General features: G+C 36.0%; 1 protein-coding gene across 2 annotated transcripts; it reads left to right on the plus strand.

The window, feature by feature from the left end:
- Nucleotides 1-2776: 2776 nt before the first annotated feature.
- LOC142614597 (uncharacterized) lies at nt 2777-11095 on the plus strand. Of its 2 annotated transcripts, none has more exons than XR_012840478.1 (2): nt 2777-3684; nt 10637-11095. XR_012840478.1 is itself a non-coding variant. In XM_075787151.1 (2 exons), exon 1 carries the CDS (start codon nt 3565-3567, stop codon nt 4333-4335), a length of 771 nt encoding a protein of 256 aa, XP_075643266.1. In that variant the 5' UTR covers nt 2777-3564; the 3' UTR covers nt 4336-4919; nt 10637-11095. The 2 variants fall into 2 exon arrangements, 1 of the variants encoding a protein (XP_075643266.1); XM_075787151.1 differs by having other exon boundaries at nt 2777-4919.
- The last annotated feature ends 2297 nt before the right edge of the window (nt 11096-13392 follow it).

Consider the following 13392-nt stretch of genomic DNA (forward strand, 5'->3'; position numbering starts at 1 on the left):
ATTAACTAAAAACTCCTTTTATTTTTGTCTAGAGAGGGGGGGGGGGGGGTGTAAGAGGGGGAAAGGTGTAAGCCAATTGATTATCTCTATTTTTGGGTAATTTTTAACCAACTTACTTCTTGAGGACCGAGGAGAGATTTAAAGTAAATTTAAAAATGTATTCTTCAAAATTTTATTTTGTATATTATAAAATAATTTAAGTAAAAAGTTTACTTTCAAACCAATTTTGAAGAATTTTCCTTCAACCTATTACATATGTGATAATTGAAAAGATCATCCACATATACTTATTTTAGTCGCATGAACTTTTTAATAAGTCATATAACTTTTTAATAATATATTTTAGTCCCAAATACCTTGTTTAAGTAAGTGGTTGTGCAGCAAGGAGACTTTCCCATAAGAACATGCTCTGAGGGTTATATTTTGTTAGTTAATCACTTAGCAGTACTGAATCCTCATCTTGAGGCAAATGCCAACCCTACTTAGTTAATAGAGCCAAATTAAGCGTCTTTAAGTCTTGAAATCCTTACCCACCCTCCCATAGTTTTGTGTATAGTGATCTGATCTCCTAGAGTGGAATTTTTCTCTCAGATATGATTACATGTCTCCAACAGTAAATGTAATACCACATGTACTACCGGTGTCTTGAAATGACTACCGTTGTGGGGACAATACATTTGTTGAAGTACCACTGCTTGAACTACTCGACTCTTGCCAAGAAGTTATGTGAAGTGGTACAAAACTCCTACTACCAAGCCACACCCATATAGTAGTCTTTACTCTACCTTAGAGTTTCTTGAACATGGAGCTTAGTTTGATTTTTATCTTCAAGTCCACTCATGTGACTTGGTTATTACCCGTGTAGCACTTTTTTTTTTGGCAATAAATTTTTATCTTACACTTGAAGAATGGTAGGATGGATGATTTTGAGTACATATCCAACATCCCCATATCTTTTGCAAGAGTATTTGTTGGTTTGACTAAGCTAGCAAAATGTGATACAATGTGCAGTCCATGTGAAGTTGCGGCCTAAATAGAACTAGTAAAGCAAAATTTAATTTGCTTCAATGCACCAGCTGGCTGCTAGCAGAGTAAAAAAATGGAAAAAAGGTGGAGCAAAATTGGGTGACTTCAAACTACATATGTATAAAGAAACCAAAACTCTAATTTTCGTCTGTCAAATGCATATAATGATACCAATTGAGTCTTGTAATTCAACTTATTGATACCTTGATATTTCCAATTGAGACATGTAGAGTTTAAATTCCTTCACCCCCAACTATTGATTTTATTGTTTATCAAAAAAAAAAAAAACTATTGATTTTATTTTTAATATAAAAAAATCCTTATGGTAATCATTTGGTACCTAAATTTATGTTGTTAAATTTAACGTTAATGAGACCATCATCCATACTAGTTTGTACACACACACATATATATAATTTATTTATTAATATTATTTTCAAAATGGAGAGCTACCCACCCGTGGTGGATGGGTGTGCCATTTCTTCCCAAGGCCACAGGCAAGCTGTGAACCTCATAAGGTATGGACCAACATCGACTTCCACCTAGCTGGTTCCACTTTAGGTTTAATTATTTTAATGCCTCACTTGGTTATAAGTAGGGGTGCAATTTTTATCCATATCCATGAACCTGCTCATTACCCACCTTATTTGGATAAGTCTTAACCCCACCCATTTGAATATTTGGGTTAAATGGGTAAATACCCATTTGGTTATTTAATTAGATGGGTCTAAATGGATAAATCCACTAATAACCCCTAAACCCATCTAAAATTTAAATTTAAATAAACCCACAAATCCACTAAACCCTTCTAAAATCAAACACACTTTACCACCTACTCTTCGACATTTCCTACATTTTCTCATCATCCAAACAGACTTGTAACAAACACAAAACCAAAAATAGCATACGATCACATTCTCAGCAACCAAACATACACTGCAAAACACAACCGATGACTTTGAAAATCAAAAAATCACTCATCCAAACTAATAACAAAATATTAAAAAAGCAAAAACAAAAAATCCAAATCCAAATCTAAACACTTGCACTTCCCTACACTCCCAGTGCACGTTAGCAAACCCGTCCTCTTTACTGCTATTCCTTCGTCGTTAATGGCTTATGTTTCTTCTCTAACGAACAAGTTATCGTTGTCTGTACAACCACCGGGAAGAATGAGGGTGTTGAAGGAACGATCTAGACCATCAGAGGATGGTCCCGTTATGTACTGGATGTTGAGGGATCAACGAATCAGAGACAACTGGGCTTTGATCCACGTCGTTGATGAGGCCAACAAGGCCGATGTACCCGTGGCCGTGGCGTTCAATCTCTACTACTAGTTTCTTGGCACGAAGGCTCGGCAACTAGGGTTTATGTTGCGGGGTTTGAAGCAGTTGCAGCTCGATCTCCAAGAGAATCTTCAAATCCCTTTCTTTTTGTTTCAGGCGAGCTCACCGTCTTCATCTTTTCTTCTTTTTATTAAAAATTTATGCTTTGTTTGGATTCCAAGAAAGTTAGGAGAGAAATGAAAGTTTAAATGATGAGTTAGAAAAGTGTTTCAACATGTGTGCTAATGCGTTAATGGCAATTTTGAAATTATATGGGTTAAATGAGTGGGTTACTAATTAAATGGGTTGAGCGAGTAATGGATAATTAATTTATATATAAATGGGTTATAAATGGATAAATGGGTAATTATACACCCAACCCATTTATGATCCAACCCGCCCATTTGCCACCCCTAGTTATTGATAGGAGTGTGGTGTATTGAGCTTCAGTGTATGCATGTATGTTATTTACTATGCCAGCTGTATGTGTTAGTTACTGTTACTATGCCAGCTGTATGTACCAGCTAAGAGGGGGCTGATTAGTCTAACTAATTGTAACTATTTGTAACTACCTGATTGGATTGTACTAAGCTGTATATAAGGTAGAGAAGGGTGTATGGGAAGTCAAGCAGAAAATAATAACAATTCTTTTTGTCTCATTCTTTCCTAATCCCTAAATTTCTCTCTGATCTCTCTATTTTCCATTGTCCTTTCCTTGGAGGCTGGGTACCTCGAAATAACCCTTGAATAAAATCCTTCTTCCCTAAGCTAATTCTATCAATTTGGTATCAGAGCCAGCTCTGTCTTCATGGCAGAAACACGATCTTTGGCTGCTCTCAATGAGAAATACAACAATCTTTCAGTCACTTTTGATCAACATGAGCAAGAAATTCGAGGCATTCACCAGAAAATTGACGCTATGACTTCAGTGTTACAGACATTGACAGAAACTATGCAAGGGCTCACTGAAGCTGGAAATCAATGGCAACAGAGGACTACACCTTCATCTCTAGCTACTACATCGATGCAATTGGACTCACTCATGATAGTTTCAAAGTCAGTGAGGTTGGAGTTTCCAAGATTCAGAGGAGAGAACCCTTCAAGTGGGTTTATAAAGCCCATCAATTCTTCCAATTGTATAATACACCCCCAAATCAGAGGATTCTTTTAGCTTCATATCACATGGAGGATAAAGCTTTGGTCTGGTTTCAAGATGCTGAGGAGACAGCTTTGGCAGTTCACCAGTTGGGAAGCCTTTGTGAGAGCTTTGCACACCAGATTTGGAGCTTTGGCCTATGACGATCCTATGGAAGCATTAACAAAATTGAGACAGGTAAGTTCTGTTTCTACTTACAAGGCTCAATTTGAAGCTGTATCCAATAGAATTAAGGAATTGTCTGAAAAACACAAACTTAGCTGTTTTTTGAGTGGGTTAAAAGATGAAATCCGTTTACCTGTTAAGATGTTCAATCCAAAAACTCTTAATTCTGCCTTTGGACTTGCTAAAATACAGGAGGAATATCTCCTTAGCAACATAAGAATTACTAAACCTTGGATAAATGTGCCTAAATCCTCTATTCTTGGACCACCCCCAACAGCAATCAAGAATGATGGGATAGATGTAAAAACTACCAAATTCCCTGTTCAAAAAATTCTTGCAGCACGGATTGAAGAAAGAAGGAAGAAAGGACTTTGTTTCCATTGTGAAGAAAAGTGGCATGCAGGTCACCATTGCAAGATTCCAAAAAAATTTCTTATGGAAGGATTGCAAGAATTACACTCTAATGAGCAGTTGCAAGGGGTGGTGACTGAAGATTCTAATGGATTGGATCAAGGTGTGGAGGAAGGTATGGCCGGATTAAGAGGCACTGGGATTGAGGGTACTGCAGAGTTGAAGAGTAGTGTTGCTGAGATTACTCTTTATGCACTTCTTGGTAGTCCTTCCCCAGGTACTATGAGGGTTTTGGACAAGATCAAGCAATAAGAACTGGTTGTTTTGATTGATAGTGGTAGCACCCACAATTTTTTAGATGAAGCTATGTGGGTAGCATTGAATCTACCTGTGTCATCTAAGGATACATTTGAGGTTCAAATTGCTAATGGTACCTTACTTCAGACTAAAGGGGTTAGTTTTGGGGTTCCTCTTAAGGTTCAAGGGCACACCTTTAGGGTGGATTTGAACATTCTACCCTTTGGTGATTGTGTAGTGGTTTTGGGAACTCAATGGTTGTATTCTTTGGGGTTGATACAATGGGACTTCAAGCATCTCACTATGCAGTTTTGGTATGAGGGTATTTTAGTTCTGCTCAAGGGTTTACAAACCTCAAGGCCTTCTTTGCAAGAAGGTGAGAGGTTCCTAACACCTACTGTCAAAAAAGGGCTGCTGCTGCAAATTGTTGACACAAACCCAACACCCCAAGTTGCACAACCCCATCCTATTTTAGCTCAATTACTTCAGAATTTTAGCAAGGTCTTTGAAGTACCTTCTGGATTACCACCAATCAGGAACCATGAGCATTCAATCACTTTGAAGGAAGGCAGTCAACCAATATGTGAAAGACCATACAGGTACCCCTTCTATCAAAAATTTGAAATTGAAAAGATTGTTAAAGAGTTTCTTGAGGCAGGGTCTATTAGAGCAAGTCAAAGTCCCTTTTCTTCACCTGTCTTGCTGGTTAGGAAAGCAGATGGGAGTTGGCGTATGTGCATTGACTATAGGTCATTAAATAAAGCCACTATCAAGGATAAGTATCCCATACCAGTAGTGGATGAATTACTTGATGAATTGTGTGGAGCAACTATTTTTTCTAAACTAGATCTGAGGTCTGGTTACCATTAGATTAGAATGAAGGAAAGTGATATTCCAAAAACTGCATTTAGGACTCATGAGGGTCATTATGAGTTCCTAGTCATGCCATTTGGCTTAACAAATACACCCTCCACTTTTCAATCTTTAATGAATGACATCTTTAAACCTGTCTTGAGGAAGTTTGTTTTGGTGCTTTTTGATGACATTTTAGTATTTAGCAAGTCATTGGATGATCATGTTTCTCACTTAAAGTTGGTTTTGGAGGTGTTGCTCAAGCATCAGTTATTTGCTAAGATGAGCAAATGTGTTTTTGGGTGTCATGAGGTGGAGTATTTAGGCCATTTGATTTCTGGGCATGGAGTTAGAATTGATCCTAAGAAGACTATGGCTATGCAAAATTGGCCTACTCCTACTTTAGTTAAGGCTTTGAGAGGGTTTCTTGGGTTAACTGGGTATTATAGGAAGTTTATAAAATACTATGGAGTCATTGCTGCCCCACTGACTGCCTTACTTAGAAAGGACTCTTTTCATTGGTCCTCTGATGCTAAATTGGCCTTTAATGCACTTAAGCAAGCTGTTTCTAATCCACCAGTCTTAGCTTTACCTGATTTCTTGAAGCCTTTTATGATTGAATGTGATGCTTCTGGTTATGGTTTGGGTGCTGTTTTGATGCAAGACAATAGACCTCTAGCTTATCATAGTGAGGCACTTAAAGGAAGGTGTTTGCATCTGTCTACTTATGAAAAGGAGCTATTGGCATTGGTAAAGGCTGTTAAGAAATGGAGGCCTTATTTGGTTGGCAATCCTTTTTTCATTAGAACTGATCACCACAGCCTTAAATACATCCTTGAGTAGAGAATTAGCACTCCTACTCAACAGAAATGGATCACAAAGCTGCTGGGTTATTCCTTTGTGGTGGAGTACAAAAAAGGAAGAGAAAATAGAGCTGCTGATGCTCTTTCTAGAGTGCAATCCTCTGCTGACAGCCTTGCCCATGATGCTTCCCTTTATCTCATTTCTTTCCCTTGTCCAATGTGTTTGGATTTACTCAAGGCTAGTTAGAATTTTGATGTGGTTTACCAAGATTTGCTTTCTAAGCTTGCTGATTCCACCACTCCTCCTCCAGCTGGTTATTCTTTACAGAATGGCCTTATTCTCTTTAAGAATAAGATTTTTATCAGCCCTACATCTTCTTTGATTCCATTGATCCTTCAACAAATGCATAATAGCCCAATTGGTGGTCACTCAGGTTACCTTAAGACTCTTCATAGGGTTAACAAGGATTTTTATTAGCAAGGCATGAAATCTACTATTAAGGATCATATCAGGTGTTGTGAGGTTTGCCGACGAACCAAAAGTGATACTTCTAAACCAGCTGGCCTGTTGCAACCTCTTCCCATTCCTGATAGGCCTTGGTTGGATATAAGCATGGATTTCATTGAAGGGTTGCCTAAATCTCATGGTAAGGATGTTATTTTGGTAGTGGTTGACAGACTCACCAAGTTTGTGCACTTCTTCTCTCTTCATCATCCTTTTACTGCTGCCAAAGTTGCTGCTGTGTTCATGCAGGGTGTCGTCAAACTACATGGCATGCCCAAGTCAATTGTCAGTGATAAGGGTGTTGTTTTCACTGCTGCTTTTTGGAAGGAGTTGTTTAAGTTGCAGGGCACTAAATTGGCCATGATCTCAGCTTATCATCCACAGTCTAATGGTCAGACTGAGGTTGTTAATAGAAGCTTGGAGCAGTACTTGAGGGCATTTGTGAGTGATAGACCTCATGAGTGGACTGACTGGTTGCATTTGGCAGAATATAGGTTCAATTCTAATTACCATACTTCTGCCAAAATGACCCCCTTTGAGGCCTTGTATGGTTACCCTGCTCCTAGACTTTTGGATTATGTTTCTGGTGTCACTAAGGTGGAGGCAGTGGATCATTTTTTACGTACTAGATAGGAGCTTCTTCCTCTTTTAAAATAGAATCTGACTTCAGCACAGGCCAGAATGAAGCTTTTGGCTGATCAGCACAGGTCTGATAAGTCCTTTGGTGTTGGTGATTGGGTTTACATTAAGCTTCAACCTTATAGACAATATTCTTTGCGAGTGAAAGGGTACAACAAGTTTTCTCCAAGGTTCTTTGGTCCATTTCAGATTGTTCAACGCATTGGTGAGGTGGCTTCCAGGGTGGCTTTACCAGAAGGCTGTCCTATCCACCCTGTGTTCCATGTTTCTTGTTTGCGACAGCAATTGGGAGATCAGGTTACTCCACTTCCTTCGCTGCCTTCTATGGATTCAGCTCGTCTACTTTAGCCTGAACCTGTTGCCATTCTGCAGTAGCGGTCCAAGCAGTTGAGGAGCCATGTCATTACTGAGGTTTTGGTTCAATGGCAAGGACAATCTGCTGAAGATGCAACCTGGGAGTCTCTTTATGTTCTTCACAACAGATTTCCTCACCCTGTGGGCAAGGTTCTTTGATTGGGAGGGGGGGGGGGGAACTTTGTTGTGATGTATGTCTGACCTTGAGGACAAGGTTTTTTTAAGTGGGGTGGATTGATAGGAATGTGGTGTATTGAGCTTCAGTGTATACATGTATGTTAGTTACTATGCCAGCTGTATCTGTTAGTTACTGTTACTATGCCAGCTGTATGTACCAGCTAAGAGGGGGTTGATTAGTCTAACAAATTGTAACTATCTGTAACTACCTGATTGGATTGTACTAAGCTGTATATAAGGTAGAGAAGGGTGTATGGGAAGTCAAGCAGAAAATAATAATAATTCTTTTTGTCTCATTCTTTCCTAATCACTAAATTTCTCTCTGATCTCTCTATTTTCCATTTTCCTTTCCTTGGAGGCTGGGTACCTCGAAATAACCCTTGAATAAAATTCTATCAGTTATAAGCTCACATCACACACACACACACACACACACACACACTTATATACAAGAAGAAGAAATACATATAATTTGAGTACAAATGAATACCTTCTCGCACTTCAAGTAAATCATATATGTGAAATGAATACAAATCTTTTGTGCAACTTTTTTTTTTTTTCCACTTTATATTCTACCAATCACAAATTGCCACGTATTTTTTTTTTCACTTTCCTTATAAAATAATCACACATTTATTACATAGTCTTAAAAACAGTCAAAAAAAATAAAAAAGAATCTGAAAAAAAAATTGAGTCATATATGTGAAATCTGTGTAAGATACACTATTCACGTGAAAGAACAGGCATGTCTAAGGTAGATAATTTGCCATATAAAGAAGATGTATTTTATTGTTGAAATGTTATATAAACTGTCACCTTGATTCTATCCCTGCAATACAAATTAACGCACTCATCTTTCTCAGAGATAATATTCATGGCTACTAAAACTAAAAGCATTACTGTTCGTTTGGCTCTTTTTTCAGTTGTCTTTGCTGCCCTCTTGGCTCTTCATGAATGTGCGTTTCTCTAAATTGTATAGTCTATGAGTCTATCATGCTGCTTCTTCTTTTTTGGACCCAATGTCTATCATGCTTAATGAGATTTTATTAAATTTTTTTTTGGGAATGAAATGCTAATTGCTATAAGTTCCTTGTGACTGGTAAGCAATATTTTAGGTTTTTAGTACATTCTCGTCCAAACATGTTTTGAAGAAGAAAAAAAAAAGATATGTCCACACCAAGAGGCCATGAAATTTGAAGTCTCGACAAATAGAAAGAATATCAGTTTACAGTAATTTTAATATTTCTTTTCATTGCTTTTTTCAATCATATTGCTTTTAATTTTCATTTCTTGGTGTTTGTTTTTTAGTATTTTGAATAGAATAAATATGATTTAACACCCAAAATTGATTTGTGTCTTAGCCAAATAATATGAGCAATTATTATAGAGTGAAACACACACACACACAAACACATGCATATGCATGAAAAATGATAATATATATCAATAATTATCGATAGCTGTATTGATGTAAAACTCGGGTTGGGGGCATATTTCTGAGAAATGACTACTTTGGGTAACCTAAAAACAAGTATCATGATTTTCCAAAATGACAAATTTGATTTTAGATTTGTAAAGAATAAAAATGTTAAAGAATTTGAAATAATATTTTAGCAAATAAATATTTAACACTTACAATGATCAAAGAACACCATCAATCTCGATAAAAAATCAATATAAAGTCTCTTGTGGTCGAATAAAAGATCTAGGGTTCGAACTCTGCTTACAACAAAGACCAATTGCCTGATGATAAAAAAAAAATTATAATATACAAAATGGATGTCATAAATTAAAAAATATCGTGTCTAAAAAAAAAAACAACAGAAGAACACCTTATTTGTACCGTCTATATTCTGTTTAAAAAATAAAGAATAAAAAGAGAAGAAACTTGAAACAATGAAGTGATTTTTGATTTCTAGCACATTTCTAGATTATTCTCTTGAATACTACTAGCAAATATTGCAATATTTCAATTATTTAGTAATTGGCCATAGTGAGTAATAAATTTATATTAAAAAAAGCTTAAGAAATTTTTTTTGTAAATTTATACTGGTGTTATATAGAATTTTTGTATGTCGAAATTAATAAAAAAAATAAAAATATGGATTAATTATGTGAAAAATTATATATTAGAATTCTTAGATTCAAAAATTATTAATAGTATATATGTGTTGGTGGTGCAGACAATAAGTTTCAAGTAAATACAGAACCAAACGAGGAAGTTGAGACTCTCTATTAATGCCAGTATGCGATGATAAAGCTTGTAATCAATTTTGTCAGTCCAAATATGGAAGTGGCAGTTATTCTCATGGGTTTTGCCTTAGTGGAAACACTTGTGTCAGTTGTGTGTGTCGTCATCCCTATAATAATTAACTTTCATTCTTAAGGGTAAACAAACTACCCTAAATCCAGGGGGTTGGTTGAGTTGGTTGGGCTCTCAGTCTCAAGGTGCTTGTACTGGGCTCGACTGGGTGTGCTCCCTAGTTCGAGTCTTGCTACCTACACTTTGAAAAGAATTTCCTGGACCAGCGCTTTACCCCTCCGTGGGCCCTTCCGGCGCGAACAGTGATTAGTCTCTGGTTGAAAACTTTAAGGAAACACTGTGGGAAACCAAAAAAAAAACTACCCTATAGGACTTGATTTTTATTATTAATTATAACAGAAAAAGATTAATTCCATCTCTCTCTGTATTTGAAATTTCACGTCATGGGGGAAAAATATTTTTAGAAAATTTTTAGGGAAAATAGAAAGGAATTTTTTTTTTTTTTTTTGACATAGGGTGCAATAGCTTTAATACTAGCCATGGATTAAATCCAATGCTCAAAATATTGACACGTTATCTGCCCAAGCTGGGAATCTGCATGCTTCAATTTCTCCCATCTATTTCTCTTCTCTTTTCAGTTTTCACTTCGCAATAGTTTATACCAAATAATTTCAGAGAAATTCTCTCTCGTCTCTTCTTTTTCCCTCACTCTCTGACTTCCAGAGGGATTTTGCAGGTTAGCACAGTGAGGGGAAAAATATAATAAGTTAACATACGGTCAGAAGAATTCTGGAAACTAGCATCTTGAGTTTTAAAAACTTGAGATCGATGACGAAAATCGAGGCTTTCAAACTCGAGTTCTACTGTTGCCGTGGAGCAATTTAGCCACATAGATCTCGAGTCTATAAGACTCGAGTTCTAAAAAGCAAAACCAAGTCTTTGAAACTTGATTTTTGTCAGACTTGAAAAAGAACAAACCTGAAGAAGAACGCAGCGCTGAAGAAGACGATTTGGTCTTGAGCAATGAGGAAGAACGAACAAACGTGAGGAAGAAGAAGGAAGGGAAAATAAAATGGTGGAACTCAAGTCTTAAAAACTCAAGTTCCATGTGGATTTTTTTTCACATCAGCTACCACAACTTACAAATTGAGACTTAGAAACTTGAGTTGTATCTTGAAACTCCAGATTGTTTTGAAACGTGACAGCTAACAAAATTGTTTGATATCTAAGGTTAATTGGAAAAAAATTCCTCACTTCCACCAGGGATTAATTTTTTTCCCTGATGCTCCTCTCAACCCCGACTATCCCTCTAGCATAGCCATTGCTCCACCTCGCCAGTTTTGACAAGAGCGGGCTTGGTCTGTCGGATTACCCCGAAACCGACAAATTTCTTTCCCCACTACTGCCTACACTATTCTCTGAAACCCACACTATGCTCTGAAATCTTCTAAAAGCAATAGACGGTGTCAATCAACTGCTTGTTCTTTGTCTCCGTTGAAGTCTGACCGTTCTTGGAGTGATTCATTTTCAAAGAATCTATTTAGCGGCTTTGTGCGTGTGTTTTTGGTAATGGGAAATGTAATGGTTGCAGAATTATGCTTATTATTAGTTCTAAGTTTGGAATTTTATGAGTTTTAATTAAAATCCAGTTTCTTATATTGCCTGCATTTTTTGTCTATTGTATCAAAATGCTTAAATCCTTGTAATTTGTATTCAATGGGTTATTATTATGTTCCTAATGATGAAAGTTAAAACCTTGTGGAGTCTTCTGTTTGAGTGTTTGATCAAAAAATGAATGTCCAACACATTAAAAAATGCTTTTGTGGACTAGTTTGACAGCATATATTTCATCTCAGGTTGTGAAAAAAGCATGCTTTAAATAGTTAGCATTTGGAGTTTTTAACTTGCATTTGGAGGCAATTATGCAAATTTGACTTTAAAGTCTTCTTGTATACAGTTTGTTAAAAAAAAAAAAACATTCTTTTATTGTCTTGGATGATCCATATTGAGTGTCACTTGGGTTGTACATATTTTCAAGTTCGAAATTATACAAAATGGACTTTTTCAGACTTTCACTTGTTGTGGCATCCCCAAAAACTATTACAGATGTAGACTATTGGCCATGAAGTTTGTTATTTATAATGTCTATAATGAAATTGGTTCTATAATCTTAGTCCTTATGGATTTAATTTCTAGGCACTTTGGTTACATGTTTTTTTTATAAACTTTCGGTACTTCCATAACTTGACTGACAACCATCATAGCTCATTATTGTGCTTCAAAACTAATTTTCTTATGTTCATGATGGTTAGGACTTAGGAAATTTGGTGTTAATCGTTACCATACTTTAAAGACTTCACTCTTACCAGTTACCAAGTTATCAACATAAATACGTAAATTTTAGTTTTCATGACTATGAAGCTTTTAACTTGCATTCCTTCTTCTCCAGTCCTTCATAGGTGGACAAGTTCTACACAGGCAAGTTTTAGAAATGGGATTTAATGTACCCTTGCTGCGGAGTCAAAGTTACCAACAAGTTGATCTTCATGCACGCAAGACTTTTTTTTTCCCTCTTTTCTAATGGAATTATGTATTGTGATGGTTGAAAAAGTTATTTATTATCAACTATAATATTATTATGACCTTGTAATCAAAGTGTATATATCAATAAAATTCTTGTTAATTATTATGGCTGAGTAAAGTGTACAATTCAATACAATTTTGTTTTTTGTATTCTTTTGAACCATTGGATGGTAGGGATGACTTCAAAATTTGGCCGTTCTCTTCATCTATTAAGAATTAATTATTCTTTTGGATTTCAAAAGTGTAGTTGTCAAAAAAAGAATAAATAGAAGCATTATTATTATTAGAACTCTTGTTATTATTATTATGTTCTTGTAATCAAAGTTTACATTTCAATAGAAGTTTTTTCATTCTTGGATCAAAATTGTTCTACTAGTTCAACTTGAAGCATTAGAAATTAAAAATAAAATCACACAATCAATTGCATTCTCAAAATAATATCATGAAAGGATAAAACATGTTAGTACATTCTCTTGGTTTAAACTCTACATTCTTGTAAGATTGTTGTATAAATAAATAAGGAAACTCTTGCGTCAAAATTAGAGAATACATTCAATGTTAATAGAAAATTTTATTCAGAGAAATGTAAATCCATATACAGAATGTGCTTGAGTAGCCGATAGCTTGTGATATGTCTCCAACATCACTAAAGCTCCCTCCAAAGATGGCCTTTGGTAGAGTCTAAATTTCCTCAAAGTAAGCTTTATTCTTGCATTCCAGATTAGACGTAGTGGCCCATTGTTCTAGCTCCCTTTTTGACATGGTGCTTCAATTGATCAATTGATGCATTATCGTAGGTTGATTTCAAGATACATGGTGCTTCAATTGATCATGGAATGTTTCAAAAGCTTTTCTCACAAGATACATTAAACTTTTGGCCAGCAAAGGCTAATTTT

This window comes from Castanea sativa, chromosome 11 (genome assembly GCF_040712315.1).
Source record: "Castanea sativa cultivar Marrone di Chiusa Pesio chromosome 11, ASM4071231v1".
Taxonomy (NCBI): domain Eukaryota; kingdom Viridiplantae; phylum Streptophyta; class Magnoliopsida; order Fagales; family Fagaceae; genus Castanea; species Castanea sativa.

What these genes read in the sequence shown, in the direction of transcription:
- LOC142614597 (XM_075787151.1), top strand. Translation starts at nt 3,565, where the DNA reads ATGCTGAGGAGACAGCTTTGGCAGTTCACCAGTTGGGAAGCCTTTGTG.